The 27503-nt window shown below is 49.5% G+C and overlaps 12 protein-coding genes across 12 annotated transcripts; 3 read left to right on the forward strand and 9 right to left on the reverse strand.

Annotated features, from left to right (window-relative positions):
• Positions 1 to 2311: 2311 nt before the first annotated feature.
• BDW70DRAFT_164659 (uncharacterized protein) lies at positions 2312 to 2844 on the reverse strand (the record flags this gene model as incomplete). The annotated part of the gene is made up of 2 exons (XM_073741521.1): positions 2312 to 2672; positions 2753 to 2844. The coding sequence occupies 2 exons, from the start codon at positions 2842 to 2844 to the stop codon at positions 2312 to 2314; spliced, it is 453 nt and encodes a 150-aa protein (XP_073591060.1).
• A 1856-nt stretch (positions 2845 to 4700) lies between these two features.
• BDW70DRAFT_166351 (uncharacterized protein) lies at positions 4701 to 6402 on the reverse strand (the record flags this gene model as incomplete). The annotated part of the gene is made up of 10 exons (XM_073741966.1): positions 4701 to 4721; positions 4765 to 5215; positions 5318 to 5361; positions 5420 to 5517; positions 5552 to 5580; positions 5613 to 5808; positions 5864 to 5929; positions 5963 to 6116; positions 6160 to 6276; positions 6331 to 6402. 10 exons carry the CDS (start codon positions 6400 to 6402, stop codon positions 4701 to 4703), a joined length of 1248 nt encoding a protein of 415 aa, XP_073591061.1.
• Positions 6403 to 6932: 530 nt separating this feature from the next.
• BDW70DRAFT_164661 (uncharacterized protein) lies at positions 6933 to 7305 on the forward strand (the record flags this gene model as incomplete). The annotated part of the gene is made up of 2 exons (XM_073741522.1): positions 6933 to 7184; positions 7255 to 7305. 2 exons carry the CDS (start codon positions 6933 to 6935, stop codon positions 7303 to 7305), a joined length of 303 nt encoding a protein of 100 aa, XP_073591062.1.
• A 735-nt stretch (positions 7306 to 8040) lies between these two features.
• BDW70DRAFT_145160 (oxidoreductase) lies at positions 8041 to 9741 on the reverse strand. Its single transcript, XM_073738382.1, has 3 exons — positions 8942 to 9741; positions 8291 to 8640; positions 8041 to 8227 (listed from the first exon to the last, which is right to left on the reverse strand). Exons 1-3 carry the CDS (start codon positions 9444 to 9446, stop codon positions 8165 to 8167), a joined length of 918 nt encoding a protein of 305 aa, XP_073591063.1. The 5' UTR covers positions 9447 to 9741; the 3' UTR covers positions 8041 to 8164.
• A 45-nt stretch (positions 9742 to 9786) lies between these two features.
• BDW70DRAFT_145163 (uncharacterized protein) lies at positions 9787 to 10656 on the reverse strand. The gene is made up of 3 exons (XM_073738383.1): positions 10264 to 10656; positions 10120 to 10200; positions 9787 to 10074 (listed from the first exon to the last, which is right to left on the reverse strand). The coding sequence occupies exons 1-3, from the start codon at positions 10393 to 10395 to the stop codon at positions 9991 to 9993; spliced, it is 297 nt and encodes a 98-aa protein (XP_073591064.1). The 5' UTR covers positions 10396 to 10656; the 3' UTR covers positions 9787 to 9990.
• On the reverse strand, positions 9787 to 11051 carry BDW70DRAFT_145166 (uncharacterized protein). Its single transcript, XM_073738384.1, has 4 exons — positions 10864 to 11051; positions 10699 to 10819; positions 10120 to 10654; positions 9787 to 10074 (listed from the first exon to the last, which is right to left on the reverse strand). Exons 2-3 carry the CDS (start codon positions 10738 to 10740, stop codon positions 10415 to 10417), a joined length of 282 nt encoding a protein of 93 aa, XP_073591065.1. The 5' UTR covers positions 10741 to 10819; positions 10864 to 11051; the 3' UTR covers positions 9787 to 10074; positions 10120 to 10414.
• A 1248-nt stretch (positions 11052 to 12299) lies between these two features.
• Positions 12300 to 13282, reverse strand: BDW70DRAFT_164664 (FAD-binding monooxygenase; the record flags this gene model as incomplete). The annotated part of the gene is made up of 3 exons (XM_073741523.1): positions 12300 to 12710; positions 12760 to 13101; positions 13181 to 13282. 3 exons carry the CDS (start codon positions 13280 to 13282, stop codon positions 12300 to 12302), a joined length of 855 nt encoding a protein of 284 aa, XP_073591066.1.
• A 1980-nt stretch (positions 13283 to 15262) lies between these two features.
• Positions 15263 to 16225, reverse strand: BDW70DRAFT_154338 (uncharacterized protein; the record flags this gene model as incomplete). The annotated part of the gene is made up of 2 exons (XM_073739827.1): positions 15263 to 15807; positions 16171 to 16225. The coding sequence occupies 2 exons, from the start codon at positions 16223 to 16225 to the stop codon at positions 15263 to 15265; spliced, it is 600 nt and encodes a 199-aa protein (XP_073591067.1).
• A 397-nt stretch (positions 16226 to 16622) lies between these two features.
• BDW70DRAFT_154339 (uncharacterized protein) lies at positions 16623 to 17749 on the forward strand (the record flags this gene model as incomplete). The annotated part of the gene is made up of 5 exons (XM_073739828.1): positions 16623 to 16653; positions 16898 to 17044; positions 17079 to 17156; positions 17221 to 17555; positions 17585 to 17749. The coding sequence occupies 5 exons, from the start codon at positions 16623 to 16625 to the stop codon at positions 17747 to 17749; spliced, it is 756 nt and encodes a 251-aa protein (XP_073591068.1).
• Positions 17750 to 22883: 5134 nt separating this feature from the next.
• Positions 22884 to 24038, forward strand: BDW70DRAFT_154340 (uncharacterized protein; the record flags this gene model as incomplete). The annotated part of the gene is made up of 1 exon (XM_073739829.1): positions 22884 to 24038. One exon carries the CDS (start codon positions 22884 to 22886, stop codon positions 24036 to 24038), a length of 1155 nt encoding a protein of 384 aa, XP_073591069.1.
• Positions 24039 to 24293: 255 nt separating this feature from the next.
• BDW70DRAFT_145170 (uncharacterized protein) lies at positions 24294 to 25019 on the reverse strand. Its single transcript, XM_073738385.1, has 3 exons — positions 24985 to 25019; positions 24733 to 24909; positions 24294 to 24685 (listed from the first exon to the last, which is right to left on the reverse strand). The coding sequence occupies exons 2-3, from the start codon at positions 24827 to 24829 to the stop codon at positions 24567 to 24569; spliced, it is 216 nt and encodes a 71-aa protein (XP_073591070.1). The 5' UTR covers positions 24830 to 24909; positions 24985 to 25019; the 3' UTR covers positions 24294 to 24566.
• A 424-nt stretch (positions 25020 to 25443) lies between these two features.
• On the reverse strand, positions 25444 to 26511 carry BDW70DRAFT_166352 (putative mannan endo-1,4-beta-mannosidase E; the record flags this gene model as incomplete). The annotated part of the gene is made up of 1 exon (XM_073741967.1): positions 25444 to 26511. The coding sequence occupies one exon, from the start codon at positions 26509 to 26511 to the stop codon at positions 25444 to 25446; it is 1068 nt and encodes a 355-aa protein (XP_073591071.1).
• Positions 26512 to 27503: the final 992 nt, after the last annotated feature.

Genomic DNA, 27503 nt, shown 5'->3' on the forward strand with positions numbered 1-27503 from the left:
TCGCCGGCGGAATTATTAACCGGCGGCAGCTGAGACCTATAGTCTTTGGTGGGGAGGGGGGTATTTGTCACAGGCTATGGCCTGGGTCTTGGTTATCGGCAATGCCCTCAACCAAAGGTCTAAACAAGGTTACATCTGTCTGAACCAAGGTACGGAAAAAGTCAAAAGTGTTGACGTATGTCCAGAAAAGTTGATAAAAGGGAGGAGAGAGGGTTCATGTTTCTGTCTTTTATTTGTTTCTCTAAGCTTGTGATACTCGTTTATACAGGACAGCTAGTTGAAAACAATACTACCTACGCCCGTGACACACTGTCGCGCGACGCAGTATTTTGTGACCTGAATAGGGTCACGCGAATCATGTCCTAAATATTACCTATAATGATTTCAAATATGATGATGACTGCAAGAATAATAATGACAGCAAAGAGCATAATCTGCCAGCTTCTGACTCTGCACTAGCAGCTTACAGCTAGCGCTCAGCATGGAATAAATAATATTCCATGTGCAAAGGGTTTCATGAGCTGTGCATATAAATTTATTATCCTGTCGCCAAGTTGAGCTTGCTTAAGAATAAACTAGTCCATACAGGGGCACTTTGCTAGACGTGTGTTGGCTGCGAAAATCGAGCTGGAGGTGTTGGCATCCTCACTAAAAGTGAACCTTTCCTTTCATCCACCCTCTTGATTCATGGTTTATCAATCAGACTTTATACCAAGTCGACGCGTCTTAGAAGACCTTCAGACTTTCAATTTCAGCAATGTCATACTGGTGCGATCTAGGTTCGCGCTATTGGGAAACGCTCACCCACCTGCTAATAACCAGCGTGGCCCTATGTGATGAATTCGGGCTGACTCTGATCAGATTGTATGCGCTCCTGGGCAGGAGTGAGAGCTCTAGAGATGGTTGTCAAGATACTAAGCGTGCTGATTGCCCGCAGCACTTGAATGCCCTGCAATGACGTGAGGAGGCCGTTCTGGTTCTCTTTCTTAGAGAGGTTGGCCCCTCTGCGCTGTACTCTTGATCCTGCAATATCTGCAGCTGCTTCAGCAGATGGATAGGTCTCGGGGCGCATCTGGCTTTATGGTGGAGGGTAGTCCATCGCAGGGACGTGGGTACGACGCAAACCGTATGTAATCATGAGCACCCGACACGTTTTCGCTGTTGTTGATACTGTTGGCAAGAATTCTGAGCTTTGAATAGCTTCACTCTATTCTTTGAACAGACATCGGTGACACCTACTCGAGTACCTCTCTCGTATGCATATTACAACATCTTATACTGTACCGTGTTCCTCAGCATGTGCACAGTTGAAAGACGGTAAAGAGGCGCTAAACGCACTCTCAAGATACTTGCTAGTTATTAGACTTCCGACTTCTACGTCATATAGGAGAAGCTCATGGAAATTAGAAATGGCCAGAGTAAAGACTAATCTGGCTACTCTTCGTCCCTATTTCTTGACCTAACCCTGTTTAGATTGACGCCTTTTGCGAGCAACTGACAACTCCCGATTAATCGCGCAATATGGGTAACGGCATTCAAATGTCCATTTCCGATCCACTTAAAGAACTGCCTGATGAGTTGTAGTTGGATTCTCTTGTATGATATTGACTGGACCTTGTAATCAGAAGTGTCTTCGCATTTCTTGTCAATAAGCCGCTCAGAAAAATCTAATAGCTCTTTTTATAGTGAAGGAAACAACCAGGCCAAGGCTAAAAATAGAGTTTTATAAGATCTTTGATATTTGCAGGATACAAGAGCTTTCTAGACATTATTGGTTAGAAGTCTTATGGTTAAATAGCCAAGATATAGCCCCAATGGTTTGGTGCATATCAGTCTTGGTTTCGCAGGCTTAGGTATCTTTAGATCCACAACTCGAACACGACCCACGACGCGGCCCGCTCCAAGGTTGGAGGATTATTGTACCAACTCCCTCTACTGGGGTGTCATAGCTTGCCCACCATGACCACGGCGCGGAAATCTGTGACAGCCAGCATCCAGATTGTGGGCTGGGAATAAAGAAGTGAGCTTCGGAGCTAAATGGTCGGTTGAGGTTGGGTTGGGTTTCCGACGAGGATGCCGCTAGATGTTGTGACTTTGAAAAAGGTTGATAGGTAGTTGGAATGTTAGGCAGAGGGATAAGCCCTCATGAGTCGCAGTGAGGTATCCATATTTTACTAGCAGACCAAGTGATCTCCAGCAGCTCGGTTCAACAATGCAACATCAATTTTGCGAAACTGTCCCATCAATGATAACAATACTTCATGCTTACGCCGCAATAGCTTTCTTAACACACTTTCAAGCACCAACGCAATCAATCAACCCGGTGCCTCCCAGCAACCCCCGTATCCCCAGGAACCTCCCTCAACAAAATAGCACAGTACAACGAACCCAAGCAAAAGAAAACATTTCCAATAAAGTCCAACCACAACATATGCGTAAACACACCCCTCCCGGGCCCGATGCCAAACCATACATTGAAGACGATATAGGGCACCATGGCCAGACTGAAAACTGTGAAGCTGGTCCTGCTCATATTCGCCACGCCCAGAAGCATACCACAGGTTGTTGCCTGCGCGCCAAAGCACTGCATGAGGAGCAAGGATGCTCGGTCCGTCGTGACGTGTTCGGCGTTGAAGCTGAGACGCATAGCAGATGCTGGGTGCAAGAGACACCTGCCCGGCGACAAATTTAAGGGTAAGTGCTCGTTATGTAATGCAGTGCTAATTTGGACATGGGCATGTGTTCATCTTACCATGCGCCCAAGCCTGCGTACGCGAGAGCCATTCCTCGCTGGAGGCGCCGGACCCTCTCCAGCTTCTCCTGGATGGGGTTGGCGGCGGACATTGTACTGAAAAAAATGTGACTGTATTCTAAAGGATGATTGGTTGGAGACTAGAATATGGTGGGTGGAAACAGCATCCAAATATCTGTCAATGTCCTGACGGCTGCGACGGGGTGAGTTTCCCTAAAAGCTGAATTGTGAGGGGTAGCAGGAACGCCCACGTGGCATGCCCAGGTGGCAAGTGCTCACTGCACAGCCTTTTCGCCATTTCGGGGCTATATGTCAGCCAGGTATAGCCATTGTTGGATTCTTAGCAAGGCCAGTCACCTGAATCTCACGACCTTCAGGATCTGGCCCAACTTAGCTATCTGCATCCATGTCCTCAGACTCTAAAACGAGAATCTATAACGTTATTGGACACGGCAGTAATGAAGAATGGACCTGCCGAGTTAGTAGGCCTTTGCATTTCTTATGCGCAGTACCAACTTACCAGCGTATATACTACTACCCATGGCCAGCATTACAGAGTGCAGCTGTAAATTACTGAAGATACTTGATCGAGAATGACTGGATTGCAATCACTTGCCTTACCAAAGGAAGCTACAGTCTAGTAACACGCAATACACTCGCCAATAGTACAAGGTGTGGGAAGACAAAGGGACTCTTTCCGATTCTCCAGTTTACGTTCCAACCCTTGAAAAGTCCGCTAAGCAATGGTCCACGGCCTCCTGTGTCACTCCAATACTTCGGTGGCTAAAGTTACGGGCATGCTGGCGGCGACTGAAGCTACTCTTGCAAGTGTGGAGATTATTCTGGTAGGAACACCTATTGGAGTCATCCGCGTTACACCAGTTAGCGGCAGTGCTAGAGGCCGAGTTGCCAGTTCAGACGGCTGGACCGCGCATCGGGTAGTCCTTCATGCCACCTCAGAGGTTGAAGTTGGACGAGGGGTCGTCCTTATAACAACCTTAGAGCTTGATAGTGTCTTGCGGAGTTCCATTGCCACTATCTTGACCTGAGGGTATCTGGAACCATATCAGTATCCCGGTTTAATGCGGAATAGAAACGAGTGTGAAGAGTAACTTGTGTCACAGGATATGGCCTGGATCTTGGTTGTCGGCCATGCCCTCAACCTGGCTCTAAATAAGTCTCTGCAACATCAGTGTACAGCCTCGGAATTGCGGCCTCGTAGGAAAAGAGATCCGTCCTCATAACTTCGGGAAAGAGATCCGTCGGCATGCAAGTCCGGGAAGTCGGAAGTCTCGACGTATGATTGGGAAAGGTTGATAAAAGGGAGGAGGAAGATATCTACGCTTCTATCTCTTGTTTCTTTCTCTAAGCTTGTGATACTCGTTTATACAGGACAGCCAGTTGAAAATAATACTGCCTACGCCCGTTACAATTTGTACCTGATCAAACCATGCTTAAATAGCCCCTGGGTCCTCACATTTAGCACGCTGATAATCATAACGCCGGGACCAAGCTGTTTTTAGCTCTGTGTGGCGATCTATGAAATTGTAGACCCATTTCTCACAACAGTCTGTACTGGGGTTGAACCACCCTCTGCTAGAAGAAAATTGGCTATTTGTTGGACATGTAGTGGCCTAGGAGCTGCTCCACGTTGATCCCTAGAGAGAATCCACTGTGAAAGCAACTCCTCTTCATTGGCAGTCAATTTATGGCCATTTGCGCGTATCTCATTGCGATATATTCTACCGCGAAGTTGGTCTTGAAGCGTTGAGCGAGGCATATTAAAATTCTTGGCTGCGTCACGAATAGTTGCAATTTCTTTATCTTTCAAAGCAGATAATGCAAGGAGAACCCTTCCTTCTTTCTCGATCGAGTTTCTTGAGTTTTGACGCGCTTTTGGAGGCATGGTTGGTGGTTGAATTACTGTAGTATTCTGATCGCGCGAGATTTATGAGACGTGGCCGACTGGCTTACCGAATACGTTATATCTTAAACCCCCCCGGACAAATAACCTGAAAAACACCATCAGAGTCGTATTTCTCCGCGGTCTCCCTGATAATCTCCCAATTGCTCGACCCATAGCTGGCAATCGGATTCTGCCAGTGCCCCGGATGGTTATTATCAACATAGTCATTATACACGCCCTCAGCCGTCCCCGCATTTATAATACTGTTCCTGAGTCTTTCCGCCGCAGCACTGACGGCCGCATTATCAGCCGAAGAATTAAACGACGCTGATAATATTGCCAGGATCAGACCTTGCACAGGAACATCGTCGAGACTCAGGACGTTTCCGCCACGAACGGCACTTTGAGCTGTTATTGCGGGAACTATTGGGACCAGACTGAGAGACCAGGCTATGCCTGGGATGTGTGAGATCGAAACAGTGCTGGTATTCCGAATATCGAACGTTGTGTGCAGCATCGAGAGCGAATTTTCGAAAGTTACGGCGAACACTACCTGTCTTTTAAGTTGTGTTAGCTGGTAATGCTTAATGAATATTACGGTCATGCCATGCTGCTGGTGGTGATGGATGAAGCATTGGAAAACTAAGATAACTACTTACCCGAAAGACGGTGGAGCCAGCTGCCCCGTCCTAATTGAGAGATTCTTAAGACTTGTGGATCGTCATATTACTCGCACTCTGAGGCTGCATTGCCGTGAAAACCCTGAATGCCCCTGGATCCTGCACTTGGGCAGCATACGAGAGCTGGGCCATTAAAAGGGACCCAGTTGCCACCGAGTACGCGAAGTTAAGCATGAGACCTGATGTCGTAGTTGGGATCCGCCACAAAGTCACTGAAGGCCGTTAATTGTGCATCCAGTGTGCTGACCGGGTAGTAGATCTGGCCTCCCCAGACATCCCCAGCGGGAAAGTTCTGAAGACGAAGTTCGTTACTATGCCTAGATTGTTGCCTGTGCCTTTGAGGGCTAGCCAGACGTCGCGGTGTGTTCTGTTTGTTGCAGTGGCGATTGAACCATTGGCCAGAACAACTTCGTACGAGATGACGTCGTCGCAGGCAAAGCCGGCTAGAGGCGCGAAGTAGTTGAAAGTGCCTGTTTTCTCTTCAGCTTGACACATATACTAGGGGCTATAGAGTCGTCTTAGCACCAAGCGTAGTTCCCCGAACACCCACAGGACTATCTCTACCCCCTGGGACGGAAACACCCCTAGCATCTAACGCAGCATATACATTTCCTCATCGCTGACCGGGACCCACAGAAATAGACGACGCATCTTGTGAGATCTGTATACTATCCAAGCCGCCAAGGTCAATGGTAACCGCGTCTTTGATTAGCGATCCCTGCAAGCGCCCCGTGCCCGCCGCTGCTATTACGAAATTACAAGACCTAGGAACAATAATCTTTAGTGCCACTGACACGTCTTGCGCTGATGCTGGTGAACACGCAAGAGGGCTTGATAGGCTGCTCCTGCTGGGACCAGTACGATGAGATCGAGGTATTGTATGTTGAGCTATCAGGGTTTGATACCTTAGAACCAAGGGCGGCGGATAATTTGTAGCACTTGAGTCAATTGTCAGTGCGTCCCAATAATTTTGCAGATATCAGGTAACGTACACAGCTGGGTGTAGACGTTAAAGCTCCTACAGACGGCCCTAACAAAACAGCAGCGATTAAGGCATGGATCATGTTGGAACAGCAGGCAACCTCGAAAAACCTCTCAGTGAAGATAATTGAGATGATGCAGCGAGGTGGATGCGGACTTAAAAGTCAGCCACGGGGGAGAGGCTGCACGATGGCGATGCTTGTTTCCTCAGCAAACAAAGAAGGCAATAAGCAGCGTCTTACCTACGCCCCCAAACCCCAGCACGAGCTCTTGAAACAACTATAATCCCACGAGGCAAAGTGATATTTGTTTTCATATTGATATCGATATCATGAGCCAATCGCTCGTTTTCGACATCAATGCCCCCTTCAGCTTCTCATCCTTTTCCCCCTGTGTCCGTGCTTGCGTGAGTGCCCCATTCACCTCTCCCATTCCAATCCCCTTACTTGCTGCGGTATACTTGAAAGAAGGGTTGAGTGAACTGTACTGACATTGGCTATCTACCCCTAAGTGCCTAACCTTCTTGCTCTCTCTCGGAACCAGAGTCTCTTTCCCTCACAGCGAACCCCACGTGACCTCAGTCGGCAGTGACCTCAGTCGGCGTCAGTGCCACATGGCGCGAAGTCTATGCCTCCTCGACCCGCTAGGTCTTTCTGTCGCAGGCAGCCGAGCGGCACAGGATGGTGTCGGCGGACTCACGCTCGGCGGGGCCATATCCTACCACTCCCCGCGGTATGGCTGGACAAGTGATATGGTGAGCGATTTCGAAGTGGCCATCGCCAACAGGACAATCGCCCGCGCGACCGACAAGAAGAATTCCGAACTTACAATCGCGCTCCGCGACGGTTCAGGCGTCTTTGGCATTGTTACACGAGTCAACTGGAAAACTTTCAAACAGGGTCCCCTCTGGGGCTGACTGGTGCACTATGCGCTAGACACGATCGACGACCGAGGCCATCAACGGTGAAGACGGGTACGAAGAATAGGCCTCGCTGATTACGGGCTTTGGGTTTGCTGCCGAGCGGGAGTGGGAATCGTGAATAGCATTGTGTAAACTGTTGAACGGTATGTAGAGGCCTTTGAGCAGTTTCTTATGATGCAGTTGATACACAGCATGATGCGGCTTTCAAGTGTGCACAACATAGCAATGGAGCAGGGGTTGTTAGCCAGGTGGGAGTTGGTAAGTTTCCTGCTTTGTTCCCCTGATTACCGCGCTGCTGCTGATGTCAATAATGACAGACAACTATCTGTGGCCACAACGCACAAATTGAAGCTCGACATGCTCAACGTACATATTTACGTTGGATGAACAGCCTGTCAACAATTGAGAGCGCCCGGGACAACGTCTGGTCAATCTCGCTGAAGCCTCTTCCACCAGCTATCTACGCGCGCGCACCTAACGAAAACGCATTCGGCCTCGCGGGGATGACAGGGTCCCAGGTCGTCACGCTACTAAGTGTTCTATGGAAGACGAGAGGGACGATGCCATCGTCAAGAACACAGCCCCTGTGCTTTTTGAAGGGATCGAAGAGGATGCGCGCAGGCTGGGCAATTACGAGCCGTGCTTGTACCTGAGCTATGCAGCTGACTGGCAGGATTCGATTAGGAGTTACGGGGAGGGGAGTGTCAAGATGTAAGGGGGGGTAAATAGTGATGTTGATCCCAAGGGCGTGTTTAGGCAGGGTATTCCTGGGGCGTTTACGGTTTCGTCTAGAGCTGAAGAGTCGTAGATTATTGGGTCATAGCAGAGGAACGTCTAGGTAAGGTACAATATCAATCGAAGCTGAGATAGCTGCCATGCTGTGATAGCAGACTGCCCTACATTCACAATCCATTCTCCATGCTTTACGCTGATTTCTTACTCTTCTCCAGCTCATCTAGTCCCTGCCCAGTACTCAACAATTTGTCCTACACCCATTAACACCCATACCCACGGACCCATCAGAACCAGAGGGAATAGAATCAACTCACCACCAACCACCCAGGACACCATCGACTAACAAACTTAACAGCACCGGCATTGGGGCCCCTCCAGACCAACCCCGTCCCTGTGCCTAGCACATCACCAGCAAGCAGCTTCGCTGCTTCAGTAACACTGCCAGGCTTGGGCCCCGCCTCGCCGCTCGCCCACCGCGAGATCGTGTCGCGAATAGCGATGTATCGGGATGAAGGTGGAAGTGTAACAGCAGGCTCGTTCGCGTGGAAGGATGTGGCGATCGTGCCGAGCATCAGGGATACCACGGAGACGTCGAAGGGAGAGAGTTCCAGCCGCAGTGTCTCGGTCAGCAGCGTCAGCGCGGACTTAGACGATGAGTATATGCCTGCCATTGATAGTCAAACATTGGTAGGTGTCCGTTGTAATGTACTCCACTCCAAGCCCCAGTCTCCACCGGCGCTATCAGCGCATGCACATACTCGCCGTCTGACTCAGCACTATGTACGGAGTAGGCTGTACAGAGTACTCCGCACAAAGTACTGGGCACCGCATCGGCGATCATCTGATGTAGCGCACAAGACCGCAACCTCGGAGGCGGGGGCAGAAAAAGCAACGAGACGACAGACAAAGTCGAAAAGAAAAGGCAAAGACACATCGAGTTGGCAAGGCTGAAAATCAGAACGTACCAATCCAGGGCGTATTCACCACCGCGCCACTCGTACTAACATTGACAACCCTTCCCTTGCGCGCAATAAGCAGGTCTGCAAACCCCTGCACCATCCTCAGTACGCCCCACACATTCGTCTCGTAGACGTCCCTCGCCTTACCGATATGCGCGTCCAACAGGGGCGTCGTGTATCCGATACCTGCGTTGTTCACGAGAATATCCAGCCCTGCGCCTGTGGCGGTATTAGCAGTAGCATTGGTACCAGAGGCAGCAGCGTCGGCGCCCGTGTGCTGTCTCACAGCCTCAACCGCCTCAGTGACGGACTGGTCAGATGTCACGTCCAGCTGCAGGACCGTGACGTTGGGGAGGGACGCAAGCGACTCGGGGATTTTAGAGAGCGAGCGCGCGGTTGCGAAGATGTGATGGTTGTCCGGGTGCTGAGCGAGTGTTTGGGCGAGGGCAGCACCAATGCTGTTTGCTGAGCAGCCGGTTATTAGGATTGATTTGGACTTGAAGGGGTGCATTTCGATGGGGGTTCTGTCAATTATGATGGGTGTAGGTAGTAGTGTTGTGTCTGAGGGTGAGCGACGTGAGGTGAGATACGATGATGGAAGAGAGTGGCTGGCAATCTTAAACCTTGTGGAAATTCAGGAACTCGACGGATTTTAAGGGGAGCAGCTTCGAGCTAAATTCTCATCGGAGCTCGACAAGCGCCGGCCTCGTCTGCATAGCAACACAGCCACCCGTCCCACCTTAACCTTCCCAATCATCCGGATAAGTCCAATATCGTTAATTGCTATCATTCCAGATCTATTGTATACTTTGTTTATCGCACTAGATCACAAAACACAATAATACCTCCCCTCCCACCCCAGCTCGGGACTGCCGGTTCCTCGGCTGTCCGTTCTTTGCCTCTCCAACTCCCCCAACTCGATATAATCGCCCCATGCCCCCTCAAGGATAATTGCTGGGCTTTATGTCGGTTCCGACTTTCGCTACGTTTCAAGCGAGGATCAGCCTCAGGGGGGGGCCCTCCACTGCTGGGGTAGAGTTTCGAGTTAAGGCTCTTCACAAGTGAAGACTCCAGCACACTTCGCTTGACGAACTTGGAGAATGAGGGCATCGATGATTGCAATGTTGTTTTCGACGTTCCTAGACTGTTAGATGAACACAAGTATCGATTAAGAAAGGACTCACACGCAGATGAAGAGCTGGCTCTGGGTGTAGGTTGTGTCCGACGTCGTTCTCAAACGGATCCGGTAAACTAGCGCCATGACGCTGGCGACGACGCCCCTGCTCTGCTTAACAGCTCCATAAAAGCTCTTAGGGTTTGCCACGCACATCATGGCCGTCGAAAATACAGCTATTACCTGCAGACGCTTCCACAGCGGCTGCTGCAGCGCCCACAGCCGAGGAATCGGCAAGATGAAGATATAAAAGATATAAAGATCCAACAGCACGGCCAAGCTTCATTGTACAATGCCCCAGTATATCAGCTTGGCTGGCCGCCCATTCGTGAGCGGCTCACTCCATACCTCGCCCACGTGTGGTGCGCAGAAGTATGGCTCCAGCCCAACGTGCGGCCAGTACATGTGAAAGTGAAGATGAGCCCGAAGCGGATGGCGATCTTTATAGGTTTCTCGATCGTGAAGATCTGTCGGTAGAGAAGGAAGATGGAGGATTTGGCGAAAAAGATGACGGGATTGAGGAGAACCCCTTGGGCGTAGAGAATCTGAATGATCAGCCTTGCGTAGCTTGTTACAATGCAATTCCTACCTCATGTATTTGGCGTTGAACCAGCACTCTGGGATGTCCCATTGATGGCGGGCGTACTCGAGGATGGCGAGGACAGTGCCATTGTATCCGCCAGATAGGATCAATGAGATGACCACAAAATCTGCTGGTCAGTATTCTTCCAGGTTATCAACGTGATGGACGTACAATCCGCCAGGCTCAGCCGTCGAAAATTGGTATAGGTCCTGGCTGCGACAAAGGTGGCCCAACCGATGGGGATTGTGGTGACTGCAATGGTGGCGCCTTTCAAGGATTTGGGATCGACCAGATTGGGCGTCAAGCCCGGCGGAGGTTGAGCTCCCGGTATGGCGCAAACATCTGTCCCTGGAGGAAATGGCGGACATGGCTGATCACACAGAATTCTCAATCTTGCGCGGCATTTCTGATAACGCGACTTGAGTAGGATGACGGTTCTCTCTTGTGGTACCACACTGGACCGCCACCACCTGCTTCGTCTGCTCCCAGGATCCTCCATCCGACACTCATACCCCTCGAACACACCCGCAAGGATCAGCTTTGCAGGGCAGCATAGCAGATATTCGTCGCCAATTTGGGGATCTCCTCGCGGCCCTTTCGCTAACTTATCCAGCCTGATCAGAGGGAATGCAGTGACTGGTGTCAACAGCAGGCGATATACATCTACCGCCCAGCTGCTGCCACTTCCACAAACACTCTTCCTATTGGGTTGTTCATGCATGGTGGTGGCTTTGTGCTAGGGGATCTGGACAGCAAAGACATGCTGTGTCGCGCCTTTTCTGAACAGTCAAACACAACCACTCGCCAGCGCCCGTTGCTCTTTTCAGGAGCTCTTGCAGATGCCACAGGCGCGCGTCGGCCTGGCTCAGCACTTTGAAGCTGGGCATCCGTTTGTCAACATCGATTTTTGTGGCCAGCTGTGGTTTGCTGGTAGCCTGGCGCTCTTCTTTGTCATCTGATTCTGCAATCTTGCTGCCATTTGCAACAAACAGACTGGTATCATATTTTACCGCTGTATATGACGTTGGTCAGTGTCGGGAATTGCGAGAACCAGAACAGGAAAGGAGTAGGGGAAGTCTACCTATGCCACTTGCAAATTCATTCCCTTTCTCAAACGCCGCCTTGAACTCCTCCATGCTACTCCCTCTTCATCGATGATGTCTCTAGCCGGCCGTCCTGAAGATAGTCGAGAAAAGCGGTGATCAAAAGCGATGAGCTATTGAGCAATGCCCCTTCTCTCTGACTCGTACGTCTTTAAGATCGCTGGGTCGCAGTATCCCTTGACTACATGGGCGAGCTTCCGTCCTAGATTGTACACTATTTCCATCAATTAGCCTTGGAGCTGGGGACGGAGCACGAGGGACGGAGCACGAAGGGCGGGCGAAACTCACTGTCTTGCGTACTGACATTCAAGCCCTGTCCAGCCTTGGGGGAATGTGTGTGAACCGCATCGCCAGCCAAAAAAACACGGTTGTGTAGCGAAAAATGATCTCCAACGCGCTGGCCGATCTGATACGCGGCCAACCAGTCACAGTACAAATATCCAGCTTATAAGGGTGGATAATGCGCTGGGCCGACTGCAGGATGATGTCTGGTGCGATCCATGATCAGTCCGCCTTTTCACCATTCGTGTTACAGCTTGTCGCCTGTAGCTGAATGTACAGCCGAACTAGCTTATTCTCACGTGGAATGACCATGATGGTCCCGGCATTGGCGGAGTGGATGGCGCACAGATGGCGAATGTCGGGAAAGTCGATAATGGTGACTATATCCAACGTTCGCCAGATATAGTCGGTCGAATCACCCTCCATTTTGAAGCCGGCTTGATGTCGCACCCAAGAATGAGCCCCATCGCAACCGACCAGGAACTTGGCCTTGACCAAATCCACTTGACCGTCGCGGCTACTGTCGGCTGTTGCCGCCATGATGAGGTCGTCTGTGTCGTCGGCGACCAGGTTGCTTCGGGAGAGTCCATAATCGACCACAGCGCGCTGGCCATCGGCGGACTTTTGATGCTGCTGCCGCAATTGTGGCGTGGCGTCCTCGTCGGAGAAAGCGCAGCGTCACACTGATGGGATAGTTGTCGAAGTCCGCTGCTTTGGCCTCGTCAATTACGAAGGAGACGGGCAGGACGCCGCGCTCGACCGTCAGATTACCGTGCTCCTTCATTGAATTAAGAAAGAATCGCTCGATACGGCCCTGGTGCAGGACCACCTGTTGGAAGCGACTGATTTGAGGAATGGTATCAGGAAACCGGTCAGATCTTCGAATACGACCGTTCTCGTCCGGATTCCAGAGACATATCTCGATCATATAATTCAACTCGCGCGAGGCGCGGTGTGCAAAGCCAAAAGAGTCGAAAATCTCGAGAGTGCGACAATGCAAGCCGTCTGCTTGCCCGTTGAAGACCTACAGCGTAGCAGTTAGTCGTCATCCCGCTCTCAGGGTGTTTGCAGTAGGGTCATGTTATGTCCTAGATCAGGCTCACCTTTGTCCCACGCTTGTCGACAATGCGTGTCTTAATACCGCAGCGACTCAAGCCACGTCGACAGCATAAGGCCCGCAGGGCCTGCGCCAACGATGAGGACATCGACATGGTCTTCGTGGGTGGGTATGGGTCCAGGCATGATGGTAACGGACCAATATGATATTGATAATTCGTAGTAGGAGGTAAATATGAGAGGGAAAAGATATAGTCTGTTAAAGGCGTGATCCTCTTAAATTTCTTGGTCCAAGGGGTACGTTTAATTGTTCTACGAGGGCTCAAATCCACAGTCCCTTCAGGGCGCGGGAATCGTGATCTGGAGTAATAAACAGCCGTTGGACCCCGAAGGAACCAGTCAATCTTATATCAGTTAATACTTTACCTCAGTTGATCGTATACTGTCCACAGCTCTTTCCGCGTGGTAAATGGGAAATGTGGGGTAAGGTTCCGACGTCCTTTCGAAGTCCGAAAGTCTTTGGATCGGATGGGGCCTTCAACAAGGCAACAAGCCGAATCCAAGCCGCCTAATTCGTTATTCGAACAGGGACTGATGGGCGTCCTCAGCTTTGGCATATGGGGATTCCGAAGCGCAGACCTGGATTGGTTCCGGCCTCAGCAGCCACTCTTTTTTTTTTTTCGGCTCATACTGATCGGACTCAGTGAGGATTGCACCGGATGACCGGAGCTCTCCAGTGCGACTCTTTTGACTACCGTAAGACCTTCACTGGCAATGACTGGGAAATAGGAAAGAGAGGCAAGATAATCGTGAAGAAAATCGTGAAGAAAATCATAAGGCCAATCAGTTATTACCTTCGCAGCGGGAATATGTATATTTATGGTTTTCAGTGTTATCAGCTGAGCTATATTCATCAAGATCTGTGAATCATTATCGTCTTTCTCCTCAAGATAGTCCCGGGGGAAAGGGCGCCATGGCACCCCATCGCTTCGATCCCAATTCCGCTGACAATGTCATTGATTTTATGGGTCCAAGAACATCGCCTCGACTGCGCCAGCTCATGGCAAGCCTGATCAGGCATACGCTGACTTTGCTCGCGACAACGAGCTCACCGTCGACTAATGGATGGCAGGAGTCCAGATGCTCAATTGGGCTGGTGCAATGAGCAACGAGAAGCGCAATGAAGGCTACTGCTTGCGGCCCACGCCGTATCCTGTTCCAGCTGACGGTATGTATTGCTCCCCTTTTTCTCCCTGTTGGGGTTATATAGATGAGAGAAACAAAGGCCCTGCGGGCAAGCTCGTCCAATTCATCCTTTCTGACCAGCACACATCCACCACATTGTAAGTTCTGGTCTGATTGACATGAGTTATTACTAACGGGGCCCAAGTTACACATGGAGACCATCGGCCCTTGACGACACAGATATTCGACCGCAAATGTGAGTACCTGAGCAAGCACTCTGTTCGCAGTCAAGGAGATGCTTGTGGTGGATTTGCGAGGTGTAGGTGTTTGAAAAATAATGGGCACAGCCTGCTCCCGTCTCTGCATGTGGTAGAGGATTGACCGAGCTTACAGAGATGGTATTGAAGTCGATCTGGACAAAGTAGTAGAAGTCTGGGACGAGACCACAGCTGTCACTGCTACCGGTTTCGGTAACGATGGGGTTCTAGCGTAGCAAGTGTGGTTAGTGATGGAATACCGTAATGGGGAGAAGGCAGGGTACGCAACCATTTTGCAAACTGGGCCTTTGTCATACCAAACAGCTCCTCCAGCCCCGCGCCATGTCAAGCTGGATGAGTACTGTAGCTATTGGCTGCATCCGTCTGTGGTGCCGGGAGCAGCGGTGCCTGTCGGGGGGACAAAGTACCCCTGGATGGGAATAAGGGAGGCTAACGCCAGCAGTGCCCGGAAAAGACAGCTGAACAGCATGTTGACAGCAAGTGAAGACCTTACTGGGTACAAAAACAGGTTTGATTCTTCATCTGGGGCCTAAAGCCGATGCAAACAATCATAACGACTAGGAGGCTTTGGTCGCGATGGCTTCCCTATGGACCGGCCTGATATCAGGTATCTTGCCTAGCAAGGAAGCCCCCGGTCGTTTCTAACCGTAAACTAGAGAACACCGTCTAACTCTCACCCTTGCCATCAAGTTTCCCAGCCATCGTGAAAAGCCAATGCAAGGTATTACTCGCGTCCTCTGGAATAAACAGTAGGTTGCTTCTCCCAACAATCCTCAAACCCTCACCAGGGTACGGCGCAGCACTCACAATAATCGGCGGCGGACAACCTCCAGGTGCTTTGCTATTAGGCCATCGCGGATCAATTAGAATATCAATCTCCGTCGTACTCACATCTCTCAGCAGGCTGATAACAAGTTTATTAGCAAGGCCACCGGCAAGGTCATATTCGTTAGACAAGATGGTAGAGGCTAAAGAAGAAGGGAAGGCCAAGAACACGACGTCGGCACTTTGCATCGCGACCACGTTCGCCTTGCCCCCGCCACTGACGAAGGATATGCGGTCTGCATCTTGCATGAACTTCTTGTTCAGGTGCGTTTGTGATTCAGCAGTGCAAGTAGTGACAATAAAGCGGAGTTTTTTTTCCGGTGCGTTGCTTCGCGCATCGTGGATGTGGTGGAGGAAACCAGTAAGGACTGCAGAGCCCAGGACACCTAAAATGATGAGGAAGGTTTTCTTGTTAGTTAAGATTGTTTTAGGCTTGAAAATAACGGGTGGATTGACCCACCGCATCCGATCAGCGCAATGGTTCTTGGTTGCCATTCTGCAGCTAGGGCAACGATAGTTCTGTTATTTGGGGGCCCTTGGTCTCCGCCTGCGTCTGCTTCTGGTCCTGAGGTTAGAGAATGTAATGGGAATAAAACTAATCAACTTGCCCGTCTTGTTGAATTCTATTGGCTCGAGGTCCATGATAACATCCCCGTCATCATCTACAGGCCCTTGCCCTGTCCCCCCGTGGTTATTGGCCAAGGACAGACCCGGAGAGGGATTGGAATAACATGGTGACCAACTCAAACCTTCACTCCAGGCAGCTTTTTTTGTGGCTGATTTTCGCTCTACGAGCGCATACATTGTTCAAAGGTATAAGGTTGGCTTGAGATAGTGGAGGGATGGGAAGCAAAAGCGGGGGTATTTGAGCCCTTAGCTGACAAGAGGGGTGAAAAAGGGAAAGACATCAGCTAAGCCTGTCTACTTCTTGTCTTAGTGCCTTTAGGACCAATAGTTACCCTCAACTCATGTTGGATAATATTTTGATTGTGCTTGCTCCCAATGACTTGTCTGAAGCAATATATTTAGCGTAAATATGAAACTAAAACAGTAACTCACCTATTTAGACCTGTTGGCAACCCAGCGGGCTGCCCCGCCAGGCTTTTGGTTGGTCAAAAATATCCAAAACCCAATGCATTGTTGAAAGGTCTAATTTAACTGAATTCTTGGTGTGTTTCGCGGGGCGGGGTTAACAAAACCAATGGCGCTTGCGATTCCTAAACCTGATCACGGTCCTTCCTCGACCACGCACATACTTTTCCCAATCATCCTGCTTCGGTTGCTTCTGTCAATATATATTGGTTCAACAGAGACGTCGCCTCCTACCAGTACCGGCGTCCTCCAGACACACCAACTGACCGAGAATCATAGCATCTTGATCCGAGATGGAATATACGGAGAGGTACTGGTCAATGAGCCAGTTCTCGTAGAGCTTCTTCGAGCCCGGGGCTGCAGCGACCGAAAGGCATCTTCCAGCATGGAGTCACTGGATTTTGGGCCTGACACCGCGAGTTACACGGCTTGAACATTCGGTCGGTGCATTTATCCTTGTGCGAAGAGTTGGTGCTACAATTGAAGAACAAGCCACAGCTCTTCTCCATGACATTTCTCATACCACCCTCAGTCATTGATCACGCCCTCTCCAAGCCTGGGGAAGGAAGCTATCACGAGATACACAAGACACGGTATCTTGAGACGACGCGTCTGCCGGACATTTTCACCCGATATGGGATCAGTCAGATGGTTTTCAAAGAAGAACTGTTCCCTGCCATCACCTCAACTGTGTGCTGATTGCCTAGACTATGCTCCAGGCGACGCCGTCATCTTTGGCAAGCTTTCCATGGAAGATGCCAGAAGGATTGTTGGCTCACTAAAGGCGTTTCCCAGTGCAACAGCAACCCGCCGTCTGCTGGTTCTAGGCAATCCCAATCTAGCACTGATTCTTTCTCGCGCATACATCACTACTGACAAAGATGCATGGTCAAGTCCGGCCCACATCGACATGTATCAGCGAACGGGCCAGATAATACGTGAACAGGTAGAGGCAGGATCTGTGGATGATAAGTTATTGTGGCAAGTATCCGACGCAGAGTTTTGGACCCTGCTTTGTCAAGCAGCAAGTCCTGAGTGGCTTGTGCCATCAAGAGACTGGAAGAGGAAGAGATCCCAGAGAGCAATGGACTCCGACTGCCACATTATACTAAAATTCGTACTCTTGATCCAGATACTTGGCAAGGGGGAGAAAAGCAACCCGCATCATTGTCAATAGTTTTGCCAACGTGGGATTCAGAGAGACAGCAGTACATTCTCAGTCGTAGTCAGCATTGATAATTGTTGTGGATGCTCAGAGGGGAAAGGGCAGAAGGAAACTGTATCAACTACAGGAACGTAGCCTACTAAGGATCGGACGCCATATGACGATTGATTATCTATCTCGTTGACGATAGGTATCTTCTTCAATCTCTCTCTGTACGATACATAAAGGGGTCAGGTCAGGGGTCAGAGATTAGGCTGTCAACCGGAGGAGGTTCCTCCTTACTAATCAATGTCCAGCACCTCGCTCGTTTACATATCTGTTTGATACTCTACGCCGTTTGTATAGCAGGGATATCTGTTTGATGCCTTGTACCGTTTGTATGACAAGGATATCTCCTGTATAGCGAGAACCTTCTTTTTGAAACCTTTGAAAAAGGTATAAATTGCCTATACAGATCGTAGTTAGGAGAACAAGACCTTCAATTCAAATCGTTCGTGTTAGATGTTGATTACATAACCACCTCAATAACCGACAGCCGGCTTACGCCACGTGACATCGTGGCTTGGGCGCGACCTCTAACCCCTGAGGATCTGACCCCTCAACAGATAGACAGATTGTGGAAGAGTGAAGAGATCTATCGTCAACAAGATAGAGAATCAATCGTCATATGGCATCCGATCCTTAGTAGGCTACGTCCGTGTAGTTGATACAGTTTCCTTCTGCCCTTTCCCCTCTGAGCATTCACAACAAGTATCAAACAGATATGTAAACGAGCGAGGTGCTGGACATTGATTAGTAAGGAGGAACCTCCTCCGGTTGACACCGGCATATACATGACATTTCCATATCAATACTCTACGCCGTTTGTATAGCAGGGATATCTGTTTGATGCCTCGTACGGTTTGTATGACAAGGATATCTCCTGTATAGCGAGAACCTTTTTTTTGAAACCTTTGAAAAAGGTATAAATTGCCTATACAGATCGTAGTTAGGAGATCAAGACCTTCAATTCAAATCGTTCGTGTTAGATGTTGATTACATAACCACCTCAATAACCGACACCGGCATATACGTGACATTTCCATATCAATATTGACCATTGTCTTATAGATAGCTACTGCCGTCCGTAGGCGCTGATTCAGAGTCTATAACTTGAATGTATGGCAGCACGGGTAGGGTTGTAAGAGTGAGCGCGGAATGGCCTTGGGAGAAAATGAAGACTAGCCTACATCATACCTAGTGTAACGACTGCGGTGACAGCAGGTTCCTTGTACCTGGGCATTTGTAGCCTCCAGATAATGGGCATCGAAAGCAGCATAACGAGCAGTACAATGCTCATGTTAAACCCAGCCGAAGCATATTCAGTCTGTATGAGATCTCCACATGTTCCTTGGACGGTGGGATTCTAGTTAATATCGATGAGCCAGAAAAGAAGCGCAATATTAAGGACTGACGCAATAAATAGCAGATATGACTAGTAGATGCAGTCCTAGCCGGAAGTATACAGATTATTTATACCACATTTTACTAATCGAGTCGTTATGAAGGATACCCTGTCGTATCAGAGATGCAGCTGGCAATGCAACTTACCTAGGCAGGTCTTAATGATTATTTCACTCCTGCACTTGCCAAGTAGAAAATAGGACGGATGCATTAAGACTATGCACGATGCAGTACATTTACTTTTCATGTCACGGCCCCCATCTTGGTTGGATTTGGCTAGGTAGATGTCGGATTTAGACCTCGCCACAGCCCGCCCGCGGGCTGCCCGTTTATGCCCATCGAATGCATAACTTTCCAAATTGGGACGTATAACTTGATGATTAAGTTGGTCAAATAACGTTAACGTACTTCACCACCGAACTGTCCAAACCACCAAGCCGGCCAGACCGTATTGCATACAAATCGGCGGTTTTCGAACTGTGATATCTCAACATCTGTTATATTTCCTAGTGCGGTACTCCGAGCACGCTGAGAAAATATTACAGGAGCTCAAATAAGTACACGCCGAGGATCCTGTCGCCATGGCCAAAGTGCCGCACTTGAACGGGGTAATTCGAAAACATGCGACCCCTCCCTGTATATTTCATGTTTGGGTCTCGAATTACCCGCCTGAGGAGTTGAAATTGAGGGCACTTTTATAACAGGGCAATGTAAGCTCAGGGCTTCGAAGCCTACTGTCCGCAGCGACCGGCCTGCCACCTTAACAAGCTTCATGTGGATGATATCAACCACCCGGACAATGACTGCGAGCCTCCTGCTGTAGACCCAACCGACACCGAAAATGTGGAGGCAATCATCCGGCTCCTGGGCCAGCTGGCCAACAAAGAAGGAAAAGAAGTCCTCCTAGCTGGGCATTTATGTGGCAGCTGGAGCTACAGGCCAAGTCTCGTCAGGCCGAAGGAAAGCCTCGTGGGATCATTGGACTGTTTACTGGGGGGTGTTTATTATTTCTGTTGGCGAGTCAGTTCATTCATATTTTCAGCCAAGAGAGGGCGCAATTATTCTACTCAAAATTCACAAGATTCTCTGTGAGTGTTTGGCATCATCTTGTCCAGAGCACGCAAGGTCAATCGCTGACGATATAATGATAGGAATATGGAATGCTGGAATAGCTACCATTAGTAATACCGCCTACTTTCTTTTCAACGACCTTAGTCCCGATGATGCAACGGTGTGGGGGACTAAGTCGACTGCGTCGCGAATCATGAACACAAAGAGACTTTTTTCAGATTGCCAAGAGAGATGTTGATCTCTCTTCATAACTGACGGATGAATGAAGGTCGATTGAGATGCTGTATTTTTGATTAGTAGGGAGAGGTCTCCTTCGATTGACATAGCAATACCGTTAAGGATAACCCGGAATCGGGTATCGGGAGTATCGGAAGCCTCGGACAAACGGTCGACGGAGCTCCAGATGGGCAATCTAGATCTAGAAACACGCGTAACGAGGTCGCTTACCAACCATATTGCAGGTTACGACAGTAGCATAGAGAGGACGATTCATCAATTCGGTTGAGAAGACCTGCAGTAAGTTCTTGAGTACCAAATCGGTAGTACTAGGCCACTTTGGTGTCCTATGCCATTGATCTTTTGGGTAGCAATAGGCGTGAGCCCATCATGGTCCTACAATTAGGAGCCTATAGTTTTCCAACTGCCATCCCGTTCGGCCGCAAATGAGTAAACAGGGCTAGTCCAACGATAAATATGACGCTGAAGAAGTTAGTGGCCACGAGACTGTTAGAAATATTACGCTGCCCTTAGTCTTAGGATCAGGGTTGCTGTTTACAAAGGTAGGGTTGGCAAGCACTTTTGGGCATGTACACCACGTGGTGGGAGGACACACGAGCAACCGATCAAGGGTGGCAGCGCGGGTTGGGTGGGGGGCAGCCTATGGTGGTTCAGCGGAATATGATGGTGGTCTTACACGCGATATAGCTATCGAGTATACTTTCCTGTGCTCAAGGCCCATCCCCACAAGATGCCGGTATTCTGCTTTTGCGCTGACCTTATCGGTGAAGGCAGCTCACGCCATTGACGAAAAACTTAATGGGATTTTGCATTGAGATTGTGAGAGTCAAGAATCTTTGACGAAATAAACCGGGCCAGGCCTCTGCTGTTAAACCATCTTTCGACGTAGGGGAACGCGGCTATCAAACGAGGCCCAGAGTAGGTCTTATCTGGACGGCTAGACACGCGCCCGTTTCTGTCCTTCTGGCGACCGATTGAGGGACCTCAACCACAAGGGGGCATATGAAGTTCTGATGACATGTATTCTAGTGTTCGGACCACCGGCCCTCCTGACCGAATAACATTCGGAAGCGTCGGAGAAACAAACGTCAACTACGCTAACTGCTCGTCTTAATTTCCCTTAGTTAAATCACTGGTATTAATGGACACAGATCTAGTCCAGTCTGTGGATCCTTAAGGAACGCGTAGCTTTTCCTTGGCATAGCTCGCCGTACAGCTTCGACGCAGCTCACCTGAAAGCCGCCATTCAGTAAGATCTGACATGTAGTTTCAGGGCCAAACAGTCAATCATTACAATCTGATCATCAAGGTGGCTAAAATGTTCCAATAAGTTATTGGAATTCTATTTCTAGCTGGAAACTCCTACGCCTCTTTTAAGATAACCGCTTCAACTTCATGGCAGCTGGGAATCTTGCACCTGTATTTAGTAAGCACTTTATTCGGCTTACTCTATTAACATGAGTTTCGTGTATCATTTAGCTCCCGTGTGGTTCTATTTATAAGCTTTTTAATATTCTCCTTCGCCAATAAAGTTCTGCGGAGGACCCGAAGTCTTGGGCCGTAGTATAAAGATCTGCACTTTAATCTGGCCACCAAACTCTAATTGCGGACCCCTTTGATGGTGTCTGGAACAGATCCCACGCCACAGGTGATTTACTGTCAGTTACAAATATTAACCTTGCTCCCTTACTTGTTTCCAGTTTTGTGCCAAGTTAATGTAGTTGACCGGTCTATCTAGGTAGATGACTATTATGGGTTGCGTCATCTGGTCAACTGTATTCCATGATTAGAGAGGATGGCCGGAATGGCCGGTACTGGTGATGGATGATCATTGGCTACTTAGTGTTTGGTGGTGCATGTATACTCTGGACCCTTATTTAATTGCAGTGTGGCTGAGCTTCCAGCACCTACTGAAGGGACATGTGGAGCCTGTCCTGCCGGGGAGAAGGATGTTAAATGACAAGGCCTTGAAGATGCAGCGGCAAAGGTGTAAAATAGAGCAGCATACAGGACGTAAAAGTTCATCTGGCCACATACCTCTTCTTTAATGGCATGCACCTGTTCAGTCATACTTTTTAACAGCAGTTGTCTGTGCAGCATGTTGTCTTAATCATCATTGTCATGGCATCTTTGGACAAGAGCTGTACTCCATTTACTCCGCAAACTGTCTTATTTGGGTATAGATTTACTATGCTGTGGGTCGATCACATGGTACATCTACACATCACCAAGAACTGTCTTCACACCCCTCCCAGCATAAGAGCCCACCAGGAACCGCTAGGTAGAGGGCAACGTACTCTTTAATTAATCATTCCAGTCACCTTGCATACCATTCGTTCTGCAATCAGCTAAGGTTGGTATATGGCTTTCCATTCACTATATACTTGTATATTGTTTCGACTAATGCAAGCGAAACGTCGTTCAGGAAGGATGTGGTAAATGATGACAACCAAGATGGCCAGTTGTCTGCACCATACGCCCAGCCGCATTCATATTTGGAACAGGGACAACTTGTTCATTGATCAGCAATCGCAAGGGCCTTCATTGGGACACCATAAGCCCAGGCAGGACAGCGCTTCTGGAAATCCTGCAATCCTCCAAAATGTCAAAGCCATCACCAAGCTATTGGGTTCCCGCGGTTCGAGTATGCTTGCATGGGGAAAAGACCACGTTCCGCCGAAAAGAATGCTCTCTGAAGAGCAATGCGAGCTATCATACATTAACGATAATCTTCCCTTTAATAATCCTGAATCGTGGGACGCAACGAGCAGACAACTACCGGAAAGCCTCACGTACGAAAACAAAATAGAACATCCTTCGAACAGGATACACTTATCACGCAGCAACGATTGCTTGAAGGCATGTAGCTGTTCATCTCCAGAGCAAGGACCTCTCTGTGTGGCTCCGTCAGTTGTCACAACGATCACTAGCGGTGATGTCGACTTTGCGGCTCAGAAGACAAGCCTGCCTAGCAGAATTATGGAATGGGCAAGTGGGCTAGAGAAGCAGGCTACAAATATGCTCCAAGGCCCTTACACTCTATACGTTGGCACATTTACAACAAGCCCTGATTCAAACACATCGTCAAGTGATGTTCATCTAATAGGGGACGCTGGCGTTGACCATATCGCTACCACCTCGACCCCAAGAGAAACTGGCATGACTATTGAGTACTCATCTACAATGATGACAGAGGTTGAACTCGTTCCCGCGGCTACTGAAAAGACAATAAGTCGGAGCCCTACTGTTTTTCAACCATCCGATAATGACCCGATCTCGAGGCATCCCATGATGTGCTTAACTGAGCAAGGAGACAGATATCGTATCCACGTGCTAGAAGCAAAGAGAGACGCCCTGGTTCGCCGTAAGACATCCATAGAGAAGGCCATATACGATTTAATATGGAAACCACGGCCATGTCCCCCTTACGACGCGATTGCGAGAGAAGAGGTCAAGAAGACTACAGCCAGGCTTAACTCTGAGTTGGCTGATATCAGGAAAGAGGAGCATGATGTCGGGTTGAGCCTCTACCGAGCGTTGAAAAGCCATGACGAATCTTCTGGTGGTAGTGGAAGTACCAGTCTGTGGGTCAGTCGAGTCACTCGTTAGACTCATCTTCATGATATGGGCTGTCAGTCATTTTCCCTGCGTCACAATTCTCATCACGCACTCTCTTTTTGTTTTGCCATTTATTTCCTTATTCCTCATTGCATTATTTAACCCGACCTATCCTTTATGTTTATTTGGGCATTTGTCAACTTTTATGAATGTTCACACATATTTTTATAGTCAAGGATATAATTCCTAATCTTAATTTAGTCAAATCAATGGAAGCCAACATTTACCTCACTGTGATTCACATCTCCCACAGCGACTACAACTGAGGCAAACAGAACGAAAAGGAGGCATGCTTCGGAACAACGTCAGTTTATCTAGCATGGCTGTGGACAAATTGCGTGAAATTGTTACTCGAAACCTTGGGATGTGTCAGCGCACCCTCTTAAAATATTCTACGTCTGGTGAGTGAAGTCAGGTATTGCTAGAACATTCTTATTTCACACTGTAGGCGCTGCCTTCGGTGACTGGACCAATAACATTTCCACTCCATCAAGGCGTTGGGTGGGCCGAGAGGGCGAGTCAGGCGGCCGGGGTCGCCGCCTGTAAACACCGATTATATTGTCGGACAGAGGATGCGAAACGGTAGAGGGAGGCAATGGTGTCAGGGCAATGCATCCTCGGCTGCCGAACGCGGTCCTGTCAGTTACCAATTCAGGAGGGTTTGCTGTTTATTGATAGGGTATAGTGCAGATGTTGATGCGATGCGAGCAGCCAGTAGTTTGTTGGCACAGAGTTGATAGAAAGCTCGAGGTAATGGCGACGAGCATTCTGCGAAACCTCATGTTGGGAACCCTGTGACTCGACCTCGGAAGTGAACGAAGCTACCTTCAAATTATAGGGCAGGAACCTTGGCATATTCTAGGTACTACAATTGCTTTGCGAAGATATTGCTCGCGATCTACCTATGTATCTACCTACCGCTAATTGATGTCCGTAGCATAATAGTATAGCAGGATGTCGGACGGTTGTCGCGGAAGAGATGGTATACCTAAGTAAGGTAGTTGGTGCATAGATGTACTGTTGCCTATTGCCTCGCCTGCTCATTTTATGGGTTCGCTTAACCCGCTCCATCTATAGGTGCGTTCGGTGTCCGTTTTTCATGCTACGTGTATAACAGCTCTTGCAACTGCGAGAAGGTTTCAGCTCATCGAATATTCTTGGTGTGAGTAAGTACACGGCGCTGATCCTACCACCAGTATGCACCTTAGCTAAGACCTTGAATGTTTCATCATTACGTAGATGTTAAAAGCGACAAGATAATACTTGCCGAGGCTCTCAATATAGCCTATGACAGAATATTATAGAAAGACAATGCTGCTATATGATTTACAACACCCACGGATCCTCACATCAAACATTGACCACGGTTTTCAACCAATAAAAGCACCGGAGCCGCTTACAGATTCCAGCCCTGGATCTCGTCCAGCGTATAGACTAACTCAGAGGCGTAAACGGCCTTCTTATATTCCATCGGGTTCTTCGTCTCTCCCCGAATGAAGTCCCCGTTCCAGGTCACCCAGTATGCCCACTGTGCACCGTCCTTCCGCATCAGCTCCGGATCCGGGATATTACCCACCTCGCCCAGGGCAATAAGCTTGGTGAAATTGCCTGTCAGGCCCTGGAGGGCTCGGTACGCCTCCAGCTGGGAGGAGTGGTCGCCGTTGTCGGCGTACACATCCACACTAACGATATCCACATATTCATTTCCGGGATACCAGAGCGGGTCCTTCGAGTTCCACACCCAGAGGAGATTATTCAGCCCATGCTTCTTGGTCAACCGGTCAAACAGCAGCCGGTAGAGCGCCTTGCAGGGCTCGGGGCCGGTCGCCCCCCACCAGAACCAGCCGCCCTCCGCTTCATGGAGAGGCCGAAAGAGAATGGGGATGTCCTTGATCCGGGCCAGCTGCTCGGCAATGGCGTCAATGTCCCGGAGAATCAGCTTGTAATCACGTGAAGCCGGGTTCATGGCGGCGGAGAGGTTGAAAGAGGTGGCCTCAGTATAAAAATTGGACCACCACGGTTGCTCGGTGGTGTTATACGTGCCGGAAGGAGAGCCTGGAGTGAGAAGGGCTGTTAGTCTCTCGTCATTCATCTTGTCAGGGCTGAACTCACCCCAATGCCAGCAGATAGTGATGATTCCCCCTTGGTTCGCATACGCGATGGCATCCTCGACAGACGTGGACACAGCCCCGAACTCGACGCGAGAGGGGGAATAATCCATCAGGTCAACTCCTAGAATCGCCGGCGAGAAGCCCACATTATCGGTCACCCAGTCTGCATCCTCCAATTCTTGTTGGCCCGAGAGTGTTGTGCCGTTGCGCGCACTCCGGACCAGGTGTGCCAGCAGGTCTCTCGCAGGGCGCGATGCCCTGGGATTCACTGGCTTCGTCGTCGGCGTCGCTACACTGGACCCTACGAGGCTCAGAGCCGCCGAGAATGGCAGCATCAACTCAGAAAATTTCATGGTGGATGAAAGCTTGCCTCACAGACAGGTGTGTATTGTGGTAGAGCTTCCAAAGCAGTATCCAACTTTTTTATATGCGCCCAAGCGCCTGACATTCGTCATCTATAGGATCGGAACTTAGTTGACGATCTCCTCCCAGGGACTACCGCATTTGGAAGACACGACAAAAGATTGAAACGCCCAGTCCAGTCTTCAGGACGCCGAGTGCTCTGGCATCTCCTGACAGCAGGGGCATTTCGGTAATTGTCTAACCCCTGCTCAGGTCTCGTGTCATCTATGCCCCGGAGGGGGTAATTCCGCAACCCATCTGGAGCCTACTGACTATTGCGAGTGGCTTTGGGGTAGTGGGTCGTGCATTTACCTCAGGCTACTCCACCGGGCGTGTTGCGTTTTGGTTTCACTAGGCCTGCAGGTTTGCTTGGCAGGGTCTTTCTTCGCTCCTTTAGGCACGGAGAGGAAGGACGATCCTGAGAAGGGCCGGAGAAATCGCAGAATGCCCGAGCAAAATCAGACAACTTTACGAGATCGGAGTTCCATGTCCAGGAGGCGAAAGGAAACAACCTGCGCCCCGGCTTGCTTTCCGGGCCCACTCGGCGTCGTAGGATTGGTTTCAAAAATTCGCTGCTATTCGTTATAATCAAGAGATCAAAATTAGATCGCTTTCTACCGGTCGCCATTGCCCAAGTAGGCATGAAACTGACAACCTAAAAACTGACTGCGGGAATGAGTCTTCGTTTGTTATGATTCTACACGTCTTGGACTTACAGGTATGCCAGCTGTACTAGCTGATCTCCAACAACCCGTCTTGGGGCTCCAGTTTCCGGGGTTGAACATGGGACAGAGCTTGGAGGACACGGTCAGCATGGTCATCGCCTTGGTAACTAAATCACCATGGTCCACAGTCTTAGACCCAAGCAGGGAAAGCAGCATATATTCGTTGCTGGCCCGTAGGGGATGTTGCCAATAACCTATGCCGTAGACGGAGACTGCGG

This window comes from Aspergillus foveolatus, assembly GCF_047715535.1.
Source record: "Aspergillus foveolatus strain CBS 279.81 unplaced genomic scaffold BDW70scaffold_125, whole genome shotgun sequence".
NCBI lineage: Eukaryota > Fungi > Ascomycota > Eurotiomycetes > Eurotiales > Aspergillaceae > Aspergillus > Aspergillus foveolatus.